The sequence below is a fragment of the Artibeus jamaicensis genome, unplaced genomic scaffold, assembly GCF_021234435.1.
Source record: "Artibeus jamaicensis isolate MK-2021 breed Jamaican fruit bat unplaced genomic scaffold, CSHL_Jam_final contig_233, whole genome shotgun sequence".
In the NCBI taxonomy this organism is placed as follows: Eukaryota; Metazoa; Chordata; class Mammalia; order Chiroptera; family Phyllostomidae; genus Artibeus; species Artibeus jamaicensis.
Window position 1 is genome coordinate 59,407,572 of NW_026521486.1, and position 20,744 is coordinate 59,428,315.

Genomic DNA, 20,744 nt, shown 5'->3' on the forward strand with positions numbered 1-20,744 from the left:
TCAGGCGAGGGCTCCGGGGCGAGTACAGCGAGAGCAAGGCCAGGAAGCGGGAGGCGGACTGGTGTGTGGAGGGTCGTGGGAGCTGCTCCTCGGAGAGAGCAGTGTGGGACAGACATGCAGCTGGGCGTGTGGCTTCCGGAGGAACCTGTCCTGCCACTTCACCTTGGGCTCCCGCGGGGAACCAAGGAGGGCCTCTGCTGCAAAGGGTACTTACAGTTAAGTAAAGTGGAAGTGCTTTCTACAAAAACTTTTCAATAAAAAAGTGTGTGTGTGTGTGTGTGTGTGTGTGTGTGTGTGTGTACATACCCACACACAGTAAACTGCTTGTATCATGGTGTATAGGTTGGTGAATTTTCACAAATTGAACGTACTCCTGTAACTGGCATCCAGGTCAAGAAATAGGAAATTACCAGCACCCTGTGGCCAGGATACCGTCCAATCACTGCTGCTCCCGAGTGAGGCGCACTGCCCTAACTTCCAGTTTGCCCGTCTCCATGGAACCCTCTCGGCAGCCCCCTTATTGTGTGCAGCTTCCCCCGTTCACTCCGGGCGGGCTGCACAGCATTCCGTCCCGCGATGGGCCGTTTGTTTACCTGTCCTACTCTCTGGGAGCGGGGGGGGGGGCAGCTCCTGTCCCGTCTGTGACAGGCAGTGCTGACGCTCACCCTGGTCCCTTGGTGAACACGTGTACACACTTCGATTAGGGACACACCTCAGAGTGGAACTACTCGACTTCGGGACTGACTGCCAAACCCTTTTTCAAAATAGTTGTTCTAATTTCCACTCCCATCAGCAGAAAATAGAAAGTAAGACTCGTGTTCAATGAGAACTCGGATTCCGTAACAGGAAATAATCTATAAAGTCCTCTAACTAGAAAACTTCTATCTGCATTAATTTTTCAAATGTTCAGATAGCTCGACATTTGAAAGGAAGTTATCGAAATGAGGGTTTTCAGTGTTCAACACAAATCTTTTAAAAAATTGAGTAATTTATCCTCTTTCTTGCCCTGAAGGAGGGAAAAGACCTCCTCAAATTATATGAGAGGGGGGGCTGGAAGCCTTCCATTTCAAGATGATTTATCGCGATAGAAAGTCAAAGGTCACAAGTGCAGTGAGATGAGAAATGGCAGCCGAACCCCGGGCAGCCGCTGCCGGCCACACGAGACGACGGCCCGTCCACGGCCGGGCGGACCGCCTGGTCCACGGGGCAGAAACAGCACGTTTTGTTTGGGGTTAAGAAAACGAAGGAAACATGTGAAATGGCCGAGATCTAAATATCCATGGGTTGAAGTCCTTCATAAAGAATTCTCTCAGTCTGAATGTGTCCTTAAAAGCCTCAAAGTAACAAGAACTGAGTCTGCGTGTATAGCTGTGATAGAATTGAATACTGATGAAATTCTGTCTGGTGTATGTGGATGTGAAGGAAGGTTCACGTTCAAATTTCACACGGGACTGTGGTGATCAACCAGAGGGAAGGAGCAGGCCCCTAAAATAACTTTAAAATTGTAAAATTTATAACTTACGATAAACAAGCCACATGGAAACTGGTATGCAAATGGCTATATTAAACACAATTGCTAGATGTGTCAACTCTACGACAGTTTAATGTACAGAATAGGGGATAAGAACTATTCGTTTACATGAAACATATAAGGTTTCCGTATTCACTTGCCTACTGCTTTCTCTTCCTAAGTAAAAACCTGAGGAAAGGCATTCATTTGAAGAGAGAACAACCCATGACAGCATGAAAGAACACACCTTCATTCTTCAATCTCTTTGCATATGCTAATTGAACTTAGAAAATAAATTTTTTAACATTTTATTTATCTTTAGAGAGAGGGGAAGGGGAGGAGAAAGAGAGGGAAAGAAACTACAATGGGTGGTTGTCCCTCACGTGTCCCCTGCTGGGACCTGGCCTGCAACACAGGCATGTGCCCTGACTGGGAATTGAACCTTGATCCTCTGGTTCACAGGCCTGCGCTCAATCCACTGAGCTACACCAGCCAGTGCTGGAACTTAGAAATTTTATAAAAGGCCACAGAAGTAATCCTGACAGCAGGATGGCCAAGAAAAAGTTCTTCCTGTACAGATTTGAAAACAAAGAGATTTAACTTTGCCTCTGATCTAGGCACTATGGTGAACACATTACAAATACTAACTCACTGATTCTCATACCAATGAGCTCACAGAGGAAATACCTGGAGCACAGCAAATATTTTATAGGCAGCTAAGTGTTTGCCCTAATAAGCCCCAGTGAATCCAATGTGGCTCTCTGAAGGCTTAAGTTTAAAATACTTAAAGGCTGAATGGTATTATCTTGCTTCTTTATACCAAGACCCATTCTGAAGGGACCCTATGGCATTATGTGCCCAACTTTTTACTCAGCACGTTGGGTGGTGGGAACAGGGAAGGGGCTTCAGAGAGTCTAAACATTGTATATATGTAGCAACTGCAGAAGGATCAATTTTTTTAAAAAAAGAAAATTTAGGGATGCATATTCATGATTCTGTCATTCAGCTGTGTGGAATCCATTTTCATGGCTTTGCACAGTAGGTTTATGATGCCTCAAACGATGCCTCAATGTCAAGTCTCTGGCCCCACCTGACCTGGAATGAACCGAACATCCACTGATGTTCTTTTTCACAATCAAGGACCTGGAAGTGGTGATGGGCAGCATCTTCCGAGTCTCCCCTGAAGCCAGGCAGTGCTCCCGGGGCGGCCACACTGAAGCCCTGTCTCTGAACCCCGGGCAGGGCCAGCCGCACGCTCTAAAACTGCCCCCGCTTCTTTGTGACACCTGGGACAATGGGGTCTATAGTAAACATGAAAAACATCAACCACTTCAGCCTCCTGCTTTCTCATTAGACATTTTTAAACTCACACGCAGTTCTGCGAAGGGGGTGTTAAGCGGGGGCTGGAGTCTATTTTGCCGTGACTCAGTCAGCAGGCGAAGCAGAGTGGCAGTGAAGTTGCGTCCCCCTGACTAGCACCGGTCTCTCAGACCCAGCCGCCCGCTCTCAAGGTTAAGGGAGATGTCGGGCTGGCTGGTCAGTCACTTTTACTCACTGGCATACTTCGCCCTCCCAATTATAGCCTCCTGTCTTAAAAGCAAGTTCAGGCGTGAGGAATATACTCTTGGGAAGATAACTCTTGACACTTCCCGGGGCCAGCACCAGGGAAACGACAGGCAAGCAGACCAGGACTCGGGGTGGGAGGTTGCGGGCAGTTCCAAGGACACAGCGAGAAATCGCCTCAGATAATGTCGCACTCGTGTGTCTCACGTGCATTTGAAACCCGCTTTTCTCTCTTCTGGGTTTCGCCCCTGATGAAAAACAGCTGCAGGGCTGGAATAGCTACAAGGACAGAAGTACATTATGTGAAGGTCTGATGATACTAGCACATCTTAATGTAATCAAATCAGAGTTTAAAATATGTCCAGCAGAATGGAAGGGGAGCCATCATGCTCACATCTACCAGCTAGAGAGGCGTCCCTGACGGAGACCCATTTCTGGCTGTCACCGAAAGCAAAGGTGGGGGTGACTTCCTGGAGGCCACAGCAGAAAACCGCTGAGAAATGCCCACAGGCCAGACCGCCTTCCCTCCCACCTGGGCCTGGACTCCATCAAACATTCTGTCTAGTTTGGCGGGCCCCTTAAATGTTTTGTTTCGATTACCCTGGGAACATTTAAAAAAAGAAGAAAGAAAGAAAACCAGCGACAGAAGAGCAAGGCTTATTCATGACTCCAGGATGGTCATACCTCCCTAGCTGCGGGGGCAGAAGTCACAGTCCCGACCCCTTCATCACGCACCTGCCATGTTCTGTGTGAACACGTCAAGCCCGCAGGCTGACTTGATTGATCACCTGGCCCCGGAATCCACGAGACAAGGTTCACGGCACCCAAGAGCTGCAGGCAGGGCCCGCTGAGGTCAGGACGCAAGACCAAACAAAATGAACGTGCCTGCCACATCCATCATCTTGTAATTTGCTTCCAGTTCTACAATCCCCCCAAATCCAGACTGTGCATACCAAGAACATTCCTCTTCCACGTAGATCAAAATAGTTCGTGTGCAAAGGGCTCTCAGCCCTCCCCACCTCCAAGAAAATCATTAACTGCTTCTACAAGTCAAACAGTCCTGGGACTGTAGGCAGCTTCTCAGATCAAGTCTTGAAGGACCTGGAAGTTTTAATAAATCTGTCATAAATGTTTCTTCACGCATCATAAAAATAAAACTTAATTGGACCTCAGAATGAAGAATACATCATTAACCTCCCAGGTATGTACTAACTTGTTTAAATCACATAAACAATACAACTATCCGCTCTGGCTGGTGTGGCTCAGCAGACTGAACGCTGTCTTGAGAACCAATGCGTCACGGGTTCGATTCCCAGTCAGGGCACATGCCTGGGTTGCCAGCCAGGTCCCCCCAGTGGGGGGTGGGGGGTGCACGAGAGGCAACTATGTATTGGTGTTTCTCTCCCTCTCTTTCTCCCTGCCTTCCTCTCTAAAAATAAATGAATAAATAAAAATCTTTAAAAAATAGTTTTTTAAGAAACGATACAACTATCCTCACACTAAATGGTTTCACAGTTAGTTCAGAAAAACTATTTAAAAAAAAGAATTGGTAAAATGAGATGCACTCGAAATTACAAGATAGACACCGTACTTTGCATCACCGTGGGATTGTGTCTCGTCTCGACTGTGGAACACATCACGCGCATCTCAAGGGAAGCGCTGCTAGCACGTCACTCGGGAGCAGGAGATGCAGAGACCCCGTGGGAGGGGCTTCGGGCCGCAGGGCCCACAGCTGGCGCTGGGCTGGAGGGTCCACATCACACTCCATGTCCCTCCCGCTGGAATTATTTTCAAGATCTTACCCTAAAAAGTCCGAATTCTCTCAATACTTAAGACTTCGCCACAAGGTTACGTTATGCCATGAATCCTCTGATTCAAATACTTCACAGGGATTTGCACCACTGGTCCCGGGACCATCACCCCCGGGTTTGTCCGTCTCACAGCATGTGTTCCTAGGCTCCCAACAAAACAGGAGGTTCGACCACCGGGATATTTCCCGTTCTGTTCACTTACACTCCTGTTGTCTGGGGAGAAAAGTTTTAGTTACAGAGAAACTTCTATTATTGAGGAGTGAGGATGACAAAGAATGGGGACAGTGTTACCACTTTTTAGAAATTCAGACATTACACTTAGTTCTGAGGATTGAGTCAGTGTATCCACATAGACTCAGTATCCACACTGATCAAGAGTGACACAAAATACACCTTAATCTTAGGAATATTAGCAACGATTTGTTTCAAGATTTTATTTATTTATTTATTTTTAGAGAGGGAGGAAGGTAGGGAAAAAAAGCATCGATGTGTGAGAGAAACGTTGATCGGCTGGCTGCCTCTCTCACCCACCCCAGCCGGGGACCTGGCCCGCCACCCGGGCCTGTGCCCCAACCAGGAATGGAACCAACCATCTTTTGCTTTGTGGGGTGATGCTTCACCAAGTGAGTGACGCTGATCAGGGGCAAGAGTGATTACTAAGTAAAAACAAGGATAAAAATATTACTGTGCTTGGTGGGCCAACAGGATTTGAAGTGGCAAGAGTTGGATTCAACAACCAATAACTGAACGAGTACTAGGTGCTGCAAAAGATTTCTGCAGGCAGTCTTCCATTTTAGCCTTACACTGCCTTCTGAGGTACTACACCCACTGCGGATGACGGCACTGGGGATCGGTAAAGGGTCTTCTTGAAATCACGGGCGCAGTTATGTGACAGAGCTGGTACCTGAAGCTGCACACATCTTATTCCAACCATCTCAAAACAGACACCTGATATCCAGGAACCTGACAAATGTCAGCATTCCCACCCGACCTCAAAAGTCAACACTGGGAGCTTTGGTTCCATTCAGGTAACATAAAAATGTGAAACTGTTTCAGAACAAAAAAAGGTGAACCTGTGATCACCCACTGCCTCCAGCAAGAAAACAGGAAATAGTTTCCACTAGGGGGGCAAGGAGGTGGTGAAGACAGGGTGCTGTCGAGGCAGGGAGGCGAAGGACGGGGCGCTGTGACTGGCCTCCGGGGACGGCGGAGGGGGGAGGACTGAGCGGCGATGATGCAGAGGTCAGTCTGAATACAGTTCATCCTCGCAGTCATTCAACAGACCCCCCCCCTTCACCACCCCCTCTGGCAATATGAGGTGACTAAGTGAGGGGCCTGCCCTCCAGGACTCGGTCTGCAAGGCGGGACTGGGGTTGGAACCAGCAGCACAACACCGCAAGGCCTTGACGCAGTGCTGTGTGGGTGCGGGGGACTGACCCCCTGGGAAGGTCACAGGCGTCTTCCTGGAGGCAGTGACGTTTGCTATGGGGTCTCAAAGAATGAGGAGGAGTTTTCCTGGCAGAGAAGAGCAGAAGGGTCATCCAGGCAGGGCAAGTTTCCAAAGGCACAGAGGCTGGAGAGATCGCGGTGTGTCCTACAGTGGAAACCGCTGCCTGTGGCCGCTGCCTGGGACCCACGGTGGTGTCAGTGGGGGCGGCAGCCCGGTGATGCTGGGAAGGCGGGAGGGGCCCACGATTCTGGGTCTGCCGCGTGTGGCCTGTATGCTGTTCTGTGCACTGGGGAGCCAAAGGCTTTTAGGCAGGGAAGTGAGGAGGGCTGTGATTAGATTACTTGTGTGGTTTTGTGGGAGATGGATTGGAGAACATCAGACAGGTGGCAAGGGGGGCTGCTGTGATGAACTCTACTTGGAAGACACCCTGGAGGATCTACGGCCCTTGGTGACCCTCTAATCTAGCTCTCTATTTTATAAGTGAGAAACTGAGGTCTGGAAATGTTAAGAGACTCGCACAAAGCTACCCAGCTGGCAAGTAACAGAGCTGGGACCACAATGAAGACCCTCCATGGATGCTGCAGTATCCCTCCCATCTGCCCCGAATACCAAGGAAAATGAAGAGCTCTCAAGCCTGGGCTTCTAGCCCCAGCCAGTGTGGCCCAGTTGCTTGGGTGTCAACTGCAAACCTAAAGGTCGCTGGTTCAATTCCCAGTCACAGCACATGCCTAGGTTGCAGGTTCAGTCCTCAATCTGTGTGCAAGGCAGCTGATCAATGTTTCTCTCTCACATTGATGTTTCTCTCTCTTTCTCCCTCCCTCCCCTTCTCTCTCAAATAAAAAATGAAGTGAAGGGGAAGGGGAAGGGGAAGGGGAGGGAAGGGGAGGGAAGGGAAGGGAGTCAGGGCACCTAGGAGAGGCTTCAGTGGATCTGCTTGAAAACGACAACAGAAAGGTTAGAAAACAAAAGTCTGTAAAGGAGCGCAGAAATGTTTTCCACTGCTTCTAGATTCCTGCTGGTTTATATACCAGATAACTACCCAAAGCAACACAGCTAGTTACTGAGTAAAACAAACAAAAAGACTTGAGAAAATTGAGCGAAAGTGTCTAAACTGACCCAAGTAACCCAACCCTGGCCGTCCACAGGTGCTGAAATTCAGACGCAGGAACAAAGTCCTTCTCGTGGGGACTGGATCTTTTCTGTTCCAAGAGCAGAGGGCCGCTGCTTTAGCTACATTGTCTAAAAAGAAAGCCAGCTGCCAAGAAACTGTTTCATCCACAGAACTATTCACACAGTCAGTCCCCAAAGATGCCCCACCCAAAGGAAGCCAGGAGGATGAGCCGAGTCACTGAGCTGAGAGTCTAACCCCCTGTCAGGGCAGGGAAGTCTGTCCTGTTTTCCAGAAAACTCAACTCTTCAAGTAAAGCAACAATTCTCAAGATGTGAAAAAACAAACACCCCCCCACAGCCCTCCCGTGACTTTATCCCAAAGACAGCGATCTATATGCAGAATTTATTTTCAGGGTAGAAACAGACACCTGCGTCTCTCCCACAGAGACCTGGTACCGGAGCATGAAGTAAGTGGCGTGTCAGCGGGACCTCGGCCCTGCCATCCTTCTCGAGATGCGATTCAGACCGAGCCCCTCTGCTTAAATTAGAGTGAGTGGCGAGGCCGGCTACGGAAGGAGGGGTCCGCACTCCTCAACACCGCACCTCACGTTGTGTGCACCACACCATTAAAAGAAACAGAACATGCCGCGGCTTTGACCGGCCGCAGATGGGAGAAAACCAGCCACCATAATAAATGCACGGGGGTGGCTCCCTCACACACAGAGCCAGGATGTGTGCTGGGGGGTGGGGGGGCGTTCACACCATATGCCGTTTGACTGCTGTGGGCCTGCTCCATGTCAGCAGCGACACATTCCTCCGAAACAGCCCCAACGCCGTCCCTGACGCCGGGGCGCTCTGCCAAACCTACGTGACTCTTACCAGGTACTGAAGTCGCTGGCGCTCGGTCTCGGGGGTGAATTCCGAAGACATGGGGATGATTTCTCCATTTCTGATGATTATGGCCCTGAAATGGTGAAAACGCATTGTCAGCAGCCGATCCCACAGGTGCCCCGATTCTGTGTTAAAGCCGCAGGCTGGCTGAGAACACCAATGAAACGCCCAGGTGAGGCCTTCTCCACCCTGCACGGCAAAGCTCCCTGCTGCCAGCCCCGGTCCCTACCGCATCACGGGCATCTGCACTTCAAAAACATCGCGTTCTGGAGAGCTTACTTGAACTTTCCCTGCCCCCAGGACCCTCCCATTAATGCTCAGCCCCAGGCATACTACCTGGTACCTCACAGATTTTCAGTGAATAAATGAAGGATGAAAACAGAGGCTCACTCTAGACTACTGTTCGCCAATAGAACTTTCTTTTTTCTTTTTAAAGATTTATTTATTTATTTATGTTTACGGAGGGAGAAAGAGAAGGAGAGAAGCATCAATGTGTGACTGCCTCTTAAGTGCCCCCTACTGGGGACCTGGCCCACAACCCAGGCATGTGCCCTGACTGGAATCAAACCAGCGACCCTTTGGTACACAGGCCCGTGCTCAATCCACTGAGCCACACCAGCCTGGGCTCAACTAGAACTTTCTGTGATAACAGAATGTTTTAACCTGTGCAGTCCTATATGGTAGCCATGTGTGGGTATGTAGCATTTGAGTTGCAATCAGGGCAGCCAAGAAATGAAATTTTCTATTTTATGTCATTTTCATTAATATAGCTTTATGTTCAAGCAGTCACAAGGGGCTGATGTTTAATGTAGTCGACAGTACAGTTCTAGACCCTTGTTTCTCAGTGTCTGGGGCCAGAAGCACCAGCCTCGCCTTGAAACTTGTCAGAAATGCTGACTCTCAGGTGCCGCCCTGGATTCACTGTGTCAGAATCTGGACTGTAGTCAGATCCCCGGGCGATCTGTAGGCTCCTTGGAACCTCAGGGCGCCTGCCTGACCGAGGCCCTGAGTTCCCAGGGTAACAGCCTGGGTCCAGGAAAATCCACTCTCATCCCATCTTAAAGCCCATGGAATTCACACACTTCCAAAAAACGTGCCCAAGGGCTACTGCTGACTCAGGGACTTTTGAGCGCACACAGTCTCCCAGAGCAAGCGTCTGAAGGAGAGGCTGCAGGATCAATAACCACAGAGCGGCCTTTCCCAGGCCTGTTCCCGGCGGGGCCTCCAGTGCTCAGGCCTCGTGTCCAAGTGGTCCCTGACGGCCACCTCCCAGCTATTGATCGCTTATGGTGGAGGGCTGCCATTTCTATGACGCGTGGAAGTGGCCTGGGGAATTGTGCTCTGTCCTGAGCCAAAGCTCCCTGTTACAGGCAGCACCTGAGACCTGACACACTGTGCGAAGACCCGCAAACACGGAGGTGCCTGCAATGAACGAGCCCAGCTCGGGGCGATGCCTCGCTGACTCTAGGACAGGCTGCGTTCTTTGCGCCCAGAAGCCCCCCCCCGCCCCCCCCGCCCCGCAGTCCCTGACATGGAAACAGTCCCTGTGAGGGCCGCAGCTTGTCATGACCCCCCCAAACCACTTACCCCCTGTGCCCAGTTGCTGCCTGCCACAGAATCTAGTATCTAGTGGTGGTGGGAGGGAGGGGATGACAACAAAAATCCTGGGGACTTTAGAGAATCTTGGAGAAAAATGGTGGAAGCTGGGAAAAATGGAAACATTTACGGGAGCCGACTCTACAAAGAGGACAGCTCCAGCTTCGGTACTTGTGTCACTTCTTTTCATACGCTGCCTGTCCTGTCCTAAAACAGGACAGATGAAAGATTCCTCCCTATAAACCTAGAGCCACTTGTAAAATGCAACCCTCCCCCCTCAAAGGCGGCATCCACCACGCACCTATCAGTGTGAGTTCACTGAAGTCCTGGGCATCAGTTGAGAATAACTACAATAAGGGAGCAGGGACTTTGGCAGAGGATGGAGAAACGTGAAGGTCTAGGTCAGCGCCGACTCCTAAGGTAGCAAGAAGGGCCTGAGAACCCGGGTAAGGACAGCAAACGCCATTCAGTCAGAAATGCCAAAGGCAACCTTCTGTTTCAAACCTTTACTTAAAGCTAGTCTTAACTCTTTTTCTTCCCTTTCTCTACATGGCCCCTGAATTCCAGCTTCCAGGCTCAAACTAGGAAAGGTGGATATCCAGGAAGGAAGTAAAAGATAATGGGAAAAAGAAGGAAGGTAGGGAGGTTAGAGAGGAGGTAGGAAATCCCGGCGGCGGAGGAAGGCAGTGTGGGCGTGGCCCGCGGGGAGCAGCCAGCACCCCCCACCAGGGCACCAAGGCGTCTCCGCTGGGACCTGCTTGTCAGGAGGTCTAGGCCCTTGTTTATCTTGTGCACTCTTCTACTCCAAATGCTTGGCATTGCGCCTGTCACTCAGCATAAGCCTGATGAGTATGTATTAAATGGAGGGACAGATGACACAACCTAGGAGAAACTCTTCGCTGCATTTGAGGCAAAAAGAGAAAACTAAGAGGCAGCAGCCGTTCACTCACACAAGTAAAGTGGGGCCGACTTCACAGAGTCTTGAGGGCCTCACCCTAAAATGCACCTGCTCCCGCAGCTATCTCTCCCTCTTCTCTTCCTGGCCAGGCGAGTCCGCCCATCGCTGCCCTCCTCAGACTCTTCCCTACAGCACTTGCTCCCAGACTCCACGGCTTCCCACCCACAGTTCAACACCATGCTCCAGGCTCTTTGTGACTAAAATCCAACCAAACCCAAACAAATGATACTCTCCTCATCCAGAACCCACTCAGGGAGGCTGTTCTTTTTTCTTTCCTACTAAGCCAAAGTTTATAAATAACGATGTACATGCGGGGTCTCTACTTCCTCACCTCCCATGGACCCCTCGAGGTAAGTTCATTCTTGCTCCTCTCTTTACCCAACTGCTCTCAGGAGTCATCGAATGGCCTCTTGGTTGCTATAGCCGCTGGGCACAACCACATTCCCATGACCACAGACTCTGTGGCAGTACCTGACAACCGGTCCCCATCCTGGCATCGGGGACACTCGTTCTCCTGGCTTTCCGCCTATCCCCAAGGACACTCCCTGTCACACTTCTTTGAAGGCCATGGCTCTGTCTCTCTGATCCCTTCCCCTGGGCAATCTCATTTCCCATCTCCTTAACCCCTGGGATTAGGTTCAGAGATCTCTCCTACGAGCTCCCTTACTCTGGTCCTTCTCATACAGAACCACCACATTCTGTCCTTGACTCACTGTCTGCCTTCCACAGCAGCCGGCTAACTCCTAAGGCAAGAACTCTGTCTGTCTTGCTGGACGCCGTAGCCCCAGCGCTGTACACAGGACCAGGCCACTGTCAGCAGGACTGGCTACACAACGTCCAGGGCCCAGTGAGAAATAAAAACGCAGCATCTCCTGTCAATGAGAGTTTTAAGCTGCTGACAGCAAAGCAATAAACCAGTTGCAGGACCCTTCTGAGTGGGGCCTGCACGACCGCGTGGGTTGTACACCCCTGAAGCCGACTCTGACTGCATGCCCCTACTATTTACCAATAAATAAAGGGCTTCAACAACTACATTTGCTGATGAGTCCAAATATCCTCTCCAGCCCACACATCTTTGCTGCGCTCCAGTCCGGAAAGGCCACCTGCCAACAGATGTCTCCTCTCGGATACTCATCGGCATCTCGGATTTGGCATGCTTCACACTTAAGATCCTACCCCCATCACACCCCCGATCTGTCCTACAAGGCTCCCTGCTTCAGGAACAGCACCACTTTACTTTCTGCTGGTCACCCCCACAACCCTGACCAGGGAGCCATTTCAGACCCCTCTTGTTCCTTGCCCTACAAATCCAAATAGGTACCAGTACCCAAAATTTTTACCTTCCCAATAGTGTGTGAACCTGTCCCTTTCCTTGATTTCTACTGCTACCGCCTTCATTCAGGTCCCCAGCAGAACCTGTCTACGTGACTCAGAAACTCTCCGCTGCTCTCCCTGCTCCCAGGTCCACCCTCCGGCCCATGATCTACATGGTCACCAAGGCAATTCTGAAGCATTACTCTCAATGTGTCATATCCCCTACCTAATGCCCCTTGATGGTGTCCCAGAATTTCTGATTTCCTTCACCCTCTGGTTTTTGTCTCACTCTAGCTACTCCTTACACTTCTACCTCTGCCTTCTGGCCGACCTACCTACCCCTCCCACCAAGAAATAGCCCAGGAGACTGCCTTCCTGGCTTGCCTTTGACGCTCCTTCTGTGACTCGCACCACGATGTCGTATGCCCAGCTGTACCACACCACTCACCAGTCCTCACCGCGCTGGCTGCCCTCCACAGCTGGCTAACCACCTGAGGAGCTTCCCCGGGCAAGGCTAAGTCATCGCCTCTGCAGGTCCAGGGGTCAGTGCCTGGCCTGCGGCAGACACACAGCACCCATTTGCTGATGGGTAAGCGATTAAATGAATGAAGAGTCAGCTTGACTTGTGTGGATGAACAGATTTATCCAGAGCAAAAACCCTGGACAAAAACTCTTCTTAGTGGCACATTATTATTTCTGACTAACTGTATACAGTCTGAGTCCTCAAAAATCTATAATGCCTTTTCACTGGTTTTACAAAAAGACAATGGACCTGCAAGGATGGTATTCTGGCTGAGTCACCTCTGAAAAGTGACTCAAAAATTAAGGGGAAATGAAGCAGGGTCTGTGGCCTTGTGGGCAGCAAGGAGGCATCAGCCCAGGTGCAGGCCACCTACCTCTATGTTTACTCTTGTTTTTCAACTTCAAATTCACACACAAGGAGGTATCAGCATTCAATTCCAACATTCACTGCTGGGGTAACCTGAGCAAATGACTTTTTAAAATAGATCATTATATCCAAATCCATCTGCGTACGGAACGTTCTTCACTCCCGTTTGAACTGTCAAGCTCTTCCTTTATTAGACATCATGGATTAAAGCAGGCAGCATTTTTGGCAGCCAAACTTTCAAGTCCCTAAGTCATGATGCTTCTTCCTCTGCGATTCCTGGCTTCCTTTTGGTCTTTCTCTCTTTCATCCTCAGGTCTTGGGGTCAATGTGCCAGGGTGCGGGTCTCCAAGCTGGAGCAGGGCAGTAGGAAGGCAGGGGTTTCAAAGGGAACGGAGTGCATGTGAAGGCTGACAACTCTTGTACCAAACCACCAATAATGCAGGGAAATGACTTTCACACTCCATTCTGTCATGAGAGGATTCTGTATACCTTATATTTCTACTTCACTATTTCATGAAATGTTTTTCCTAAGGAAAAATTTTTAAAAGCCAGCCAGCTGCGGCAGCAACGAGACTCAAGGAGAGTTAGGCACATGCCCTGAGCTTTCTTTTGGGGCCTCAGGTCTAGACTGTGGATACGACTCTGGTGAGAAATTGAATGACATCCTGTTACATACTCAGAGTTTGGCCAGAGACTAAGGAGGGAAGCTACCAGGGACTGGGCCAGCGGAGTCAAATGGCAACAGCCTCCCACTGGGTGCTCCTTCTCAAACAGAGGGGATGCTTTCTAAATGTATTCCCCAAAGTTAAAGCTAGCCTTTCATTCACAGAGATGGTAAGCACCATGCATATGCTTTATTTAATATCTTGTCTAATATAATAGATGGAGCATTATTTGTAATATGGTGAACGATGAGGTTGAATGTGTTTTCACGAGTCAGCTGCACGGACGGGAGTTAGGAGGCAAAGCAAAGATAGAAACAGTTTCTTACGTGCTCTCTCTGCACCCCGTGCCCCAAACATCAGGCACAGGAGAGGATAAAAGCAATTTACGCCTGACTTAGGGAATTTTGAATTCAGAGAACAGTCCCTAGAAAATCCTGCTAATTACTCCAATGTGACAATTTGGGGTCAAAAGACCTACATTTCCTTCCTCTCGTCAAAATGCTAACTGGTCAAAAGAAAAGTGAAAAGAGGAAGGTTCTGCGGTATGGACACTGGAGGTTTACGCAGGAGGTTATCGTGTGAGAGCCAAGGCACTAAAGACAAGGAATGTGGACAGCGGGTCACTGTCACTCTCCCTCCCAGCGCAGACAGTCCCCGGCCTGGAGGGATCCACCTCCGGACGCACACTGGCCTGAGAACCAGAATGCTCCGGCGACAGCCCCACCTCACCTCTCATCCTGAGCTCTGGGACTCAGTGTCCTCACCTATAAAAAGAGGGGGGAGGACCAGATCTCTTCCCAGGCACCTTTCTGGTCTAAATTTAAATGATTCTGAAAATAAGCCTGACATACGTGGGTGGAAAAATCCAGACAACTACTACAGTTACCGCTTTTCTCCTCAGGAGGTGGCAGTCACCACGAGTCATATTGTAATAAATATAAACCAATACAGAACAGAAGTGCCAGGACGGGAGAAGTCACCCTTAGCACGTCTCGTAAATCAAGGACAAGCAGCCCATTATCCAGCAAGCCCCTCGATATAATTGCACTGTGTCCCCAGTCCCCTTGGAGCAGGGCTGCAAACGAAAGCCATCTTTAACGCTGGTGGGTGCGTTCACTGATTCCATCACACACTTTTTGGCTGGAAGTGATTGGAAATGCAACAATGAACTGCACATTTCCAGCATGGAGGAGAAAAATCTGGTACAGGGTGACAAAAGGGAAACCATTTGGAAAACCCGTTTGGACAGAGAGTATGTCAATTTAAAAGTATAAGGAGGAGGTATCCATTTTGTCAAATAGCATCAGACCTTGTGAATTCTGTCTGGACGCAGCAGAAGCATCTGTCTCCTTCCAAGGTATTGGGAAGGGGTTAATGAAAAGGAAAGCTGGGCGGCTGATGGACCGAGCGGGGCGAGCGGGGCTACCACCATCGGAGGACAGCCAGGCTGGCAAGACTAATTAGAGGTGTCAAAAAATTGCTGAAGGAAAAAAATTAACCCCAGGAGCCTAGAACTAGTTTCTGTGTGTTTCTAGTCATTCCATTTTCGAAATAAATACTAAAGAAAAAGTTTGCCAATAAGCTGATTCAGCGAACAGAACTTCAAATATCTAAGTTTCTCAGCAAGCGCTATAAGGGATATAAATGGTAGTGGGAAAAAATACAATAAAAAAGAAAATATTAACCAAAAAATGGTCAGGAAAAAAATAACCCAGACACAGCTTTGAGCAGCAGCAAAAACAGGTGAGCACACGTGGAACAGTGAGCGCCTGAGTCAGACGCTCCTCGCTTCCTCCGTAACCAGCTCAGTCTGTACTCACACCACGCAGAGCAATTTCTCAACGTCGTAACTCAGCCACTTCCTGCAAACATCTTGCTACACCAGCAACATTCATGAAACCCAATACACCAGCACAATATTTTCCAGACCAGGTAAAAGCCTCACAGTCATTAAAGAAAACTTTTTGAGGTATACATTAGTTCCGAAAAAAGAAAAAAGACAAGGGATCCATCTATAAATTAACATGGACTGTCTGTTCTGTTATCTTTTTAAAAATATAATCTATGTTCCATAAAATTCATCCATCGAAAGTGTATAACTCAGTGGTTTTTAGTATATTCACAAGATTCTTCAACCATCAGCATTTTCCTTGCCTCCGAAAGAAACCTCCAGGGTTTCTCCAGGGCCCATTCGCAATCACTCTCCGCTCCCTCTGCCCCTGGAGCCCCAGGCAACCGCTAATCTGCTTTCTGTCTCTACGGATTTGCGTATTCTGGACACTTCACATGAGATCATGTGCAGCCTTTTGTGCCTGGTTCCTTTCACTTACCATAATGCTTTCAAGGTTCCTTCTTATGGTGGCATGCATCGGTATTTCATTCCTTTTTACGGCTAAATGAATATTCTGCTGTGTGGATACACCATATTTGGTTTGTCCACCCATCAGCTGATGAACATTTGGGCTGTTTCCCCTCTTTGGCTATTGTGAACAATGCTGTTATATAAACATTCACACACAAGTTTGGGTTTTTTTTTTTTTGGGTGAATATATGGTTTTAATTCTCCTGGCCATACACAAGTACACCGAGGAGTGGGATTTCTGAGTGCAGTGGTAACTCTATGTTTAACCTTTCGAGGAGCTGCCAATGGGTGTTCCACAGTGACTGCATCATTTCGCATTCCCGACTCGTGGGTTTTAAAACTTTCTCTTAAAGGAGCACGGATGGCAAACCGAATTTATTTGGTTAAAATCCCACAGTGCTTTATTATTTTTTTTTACACTTTTAACAGCACTTTGCTGGAAAAGTTTTGCCTGCTTCCTTCAATAACAAGGCACACACTGCACACCCAACGGTTCATTTCCCACCTGCGTCCAAGGGCATGTTTTCTGTCCTCGGGTGCAGGGTCGATGCCTGCAATCCACAGCAGTACGCAGTCCCTTTGCACAAATACATACAAACTCTTCTCAAGCCCCACCACGAGCATATTCTTCTCCCCGTAACAAGCAGCCAGACTGGGTGAGGCCGCCAGATATTTATCCTTTTCTCTAGTGTAGTCGTTTTGGAGTAGGATGGATTTTTCCTCCCCCACCATTTCTTTCTTAAAGTAACTGATGACTACAACAGCTCACTGTTCATATGCTCAGGCAGGTAGGACAGGCAGAGTCCGGGAAGCAATCTATTTACTAATGCTCTGCATTAGTCTCACCCATGTTAGAGTTGTGTCCAATTCTGACCTCTTTACTTGAAAAAGGCAAAGCAATGGAGCAACTGGACAGAATCCCAAAAAGAGAAATAAAAACATTTCAAGGGGGTGGAAAATAGATGCTTTGAAGAAGGTTAAAGCAGTTTTGGTATTTTGGCCTGAAGGAATGAATGAGAAGTGATTGGATCATATTCTCACTTCATTTGATTTGAAATGGTTTTGTTCAAATGATGGTGGATGACCAGTTCTTCACGCTCAGAATAAAACAAGCAAGAGGAAATTCTATTTAAATCAAATCAGTAAGATTCCACGGTTGGAAATGGCAAAAGAATTTCCTGATCTTCCCGTCATACACTGACCGAAGCCCATGGGTCTCCACCCCTGGAATTCTTCAAAAGGACATGAGGGAGCTTTGTCTATATTCGTCTGCCAGGAGTCTTGAGGCAGCCTTTGCTGTTGTTTCTTTATGACGCTATAAATCAGGAATCACATCTGCTGCATGAGAACAAAGCCAAATCCATGAACAATTCATTCTAGACTATAAAATGCATTGAGAAAGTCTTACAACCTACACTGTGTAAGTAAACAGGGCATCCTGTTTGCCACAGACCCTGTTCAGAATAAGCTGCATGACTCCACCTGGCAGGGCAGGTGGTCTTACTTGTGGTCCATGGTTGGGTTACAGGTGGGATGCTTTACCTCTCTGCCCTCTCTGCCTCTACCTGCTGATGGTGACCCCACATTGTTCCTCATGTGACAATGGCTTGGAAAGCCTCTCTCTCACCCACTGACCAGAACCATCAGCTAGGTTTCAGGAGCCACAGGATGTGTAGTGGAAAGTGATCGGGGGTTGGAGTCTAAGTCAGGCTATGAACCAGCACAATTAGCCATCCTTGGACTCAATCTCCCCCAGTTGCAAAATGGAACAATATCACTTTCTTTAGATTAAATGACTTTATGTGCAAAATGACTTTATGACATATTAGTGATGTCAATGGAATTATTTTAAAGGAAACTTACATATCCAAAGCCCAACTAGTACAGTCAACTAGTTGAAACTGTTTTGTAAAATAACTGTCCACAATTGTGATACTAAGGAACTGAATGAATTTAAAAAACCCCAACAAATCCTATTTAGTGACCTTGCTTAGGTTTTAATATAAAATGATATGCCAATTTCCCATGGTCATTTCCGGTCATGTGTTTGAGTACTCCCAGAATTCCACAGGAAAGGAGGGAGACTGAAGCAGAGTACTGGAGCATCCCTTCCTCTCCTGATTGCTAGCTTTAAAATCCTGTTTGTTAATATTAATGCCACAATCTCAACATTCCCCCAAGTATCTCTGTAACTTAAAACTTTATTCCGACAAACAGTTATAGAGTAAGTTTCTATGCCAAATCCCCTTTCCCAGCAAAAATTCTGCTTAACCCTTAATATACCCAAAGCTATTACAAATGAAAAATGAGAGTCTGGACTATGTCTAAGGGAGCACATAGAGGTGTCTTAGAAATCAAATGCATTCAAAATTTTACATTCTGTGTTTTTACTGCTTGTATATAATTTAACACACGTTCTCCCAAGTAAAGAGACCAACGGTCTGCTGAGGTTCCCAGACAGGTCAGTGGAGAGTGACGACGTTACCAACAGCAGGAGAAGCAGGAGGCGGCCGGTCGGGAGAAGGTGTGGGCGTGCGGACCTCGTGCCCAATGAGCACAAAGACAGCAGTGTGGGCGGGGCGCTATGGGAAGAGCTCAGGGCTAGAAAAACAGACTTGAGGAGAATTGTGTTTATGTTACAGTTAAAACTGTGGAACTGAAACAAGCATCCCTGGGAATGTACACAGAAAAGGTGGTCATAAATATTAAGTGGGAACACGAAAAGATGGGTCCATTGCCTCATTTACCTGGTAAACCCTCATCACAGAATAAATCAATGGATTAAAGTTGGCCTGTATAATATTTTCCATGGAGGACTCTTCTGTGTGATAATAGAAAACCAACCCCCCAAAAATGCACATCCAAAAAGTTTGGGAAACACTTTTCTGCTACAGGACTTCCCTGCACATTTGATATACTAACATATATTGTTGTTCTCCAAGACTAGGTATCTGTGTAATCACGCTCAGACCTGACCAGGGAAGGCGCCTCTCTCACCATCTCTTCATGTTTCTACCCAGTGTGGCTCAGATTCAGGAGGGTGTGCCTGAATGACTTACAGCCCAGGGGCACCGGGAGCTTCACCCCTGGGAGTCCCGTCCCCTACTTCCAGGAGCCTTTTGAGGTGAAAAATCAGGGCTGCTGTCCCATGGGGAAAGGCCATAGCCTGTATGTCTCTCTTCTGACTCCTCTTTCTTGTCTGAGATGCTTCATTCACAAAGCCGCAGAGGTAAAGGGGGCTGAGGCTGAGGTGGGGGCTGCCTGGGAGAAAGCTCAGCTCTCTCTCCTTCTCCCTCCACCCTGTTTGTCTTCACTCTGGCTCTTCTCTTAAACAGCTCGCAGGTCTGAGGGCTTGGGGTGTGCTCCTGCCACTCCGACTTCAACTGGTTCTGATGGAAAATGGGGGGGGGGGGAGTCCTTCTTGCTCTGGTTCTCATTTTATTTTTGGATTTGCTGCTTCTCTGGAATGACTTTCCCTCACCACCAGGACTAAGGAGGCAAACAGGCTGTCTGGTCCTAAGCACTGGATCTGATTCTAGCTTAAATGAAAAGAGACTGACTCGTTCCAGCCTGGCTCATAAAGGGGCTGCCTGGGACTTAAGGCCAAAATCTGTTACTTATAACATGTGTCCCTCTGCCTCCCACTCTGCCTACCCATTTCTCCGTTTCGCTCTCAGGGGCTGGCAGGCAGGGCCCAGAATGGGACTTAAGAATCAGAGTTTCTCGCTGTGCAGCTTATCCTTCCCTGTGCCTTCCAGAAACCAGGTTGGGTTTTAACCCATCTCTGCAAAATGCTGTTGATGCCTATGGCTTGGCTAATGGACCTCATGCCACATGCAGGGATCTTTCTGACATTTATATTTGAAGAAGTGTATATTGGACTTTACATTTTTCCCATCCTGCACACACTCAAACTATTAATATGAGGTTAACCTAGGATCCCATTTCTTCGATGGGAGGGCCAAGGACACACGCAGTACCACCAACCTATCAAAAGTGTTCAGAAGGCTAAAGCCAAGAATACATTTATACTTACGGAGCATGGTGAAGACAACTGAAATGACCTTCCTTAGTTACAAGTTTTGGGGGAACAATGAGGAAGCGACTAACTAGCTGCATGAGAACAAAGCTGTAACACTGATAGATGACAAAGCAGAATTAGTACTATTTATCTCAGATGGGGAAGGGGAAAATAACCATGAATTTAAAAAAAAAAAAAAAGAGAGAGAAAGAAAAAGAAACCAAACAAACTGACGCCCAAGACAGGTGAAAATGTTACAGAACGGAGTTCTGTTGTAACAAACAGGACGAGCCCTTTGGCTTCAACAGATCACACACATATCTCAGGGCCCTAAAGTCCTTAAAACGAGGCTGTCACAGTTCTGTCAGGAACCTGGGAGGAGTGGCAACGAGAAGAGATGTGCCCAGAAATTCTCAAGTCAGGTCCACTTTCAACAAGGGCGACAACCGATTCCGTAACTATGGGTATCAATCTGGAGTGAGATTCTACAGCAGGTCACTAACGGGAAGGCTTAGGAGGACTAATAAGGGACAGCAGGGGTCACTGGTGGTCTTCCTGGGTCCTCTAAGAGAGTCACTCATGGCGGTCCTAATCCTTTTCCCCT

General features: G+C 48.3%; 1 protein-coding gene across 1 annotated transcript in view; it reads right to left on the reverse strand.

Moving 5' to 3' along the window:
• The window catches only part of PPM1H (protein phosphatase, Mg2+/Mn2+ dependent 1H), a 246,962-nt gene that overhangs the window by 75,273 nt on the left and 150,945 nt on the right, over window positions 1–20,744 (reverse strand). Inside the window, exon 5 of the mRNA XM_053661658.1 lies at window positions 8,324–8,408. Coding sequence (XP_053517633.1) covers window positions 8,324–8,408 — 85 coding nt within the window. The remainder of the gene's footprint in view (window positions 1–8,323; window positions 8,409–20,744) is intronic.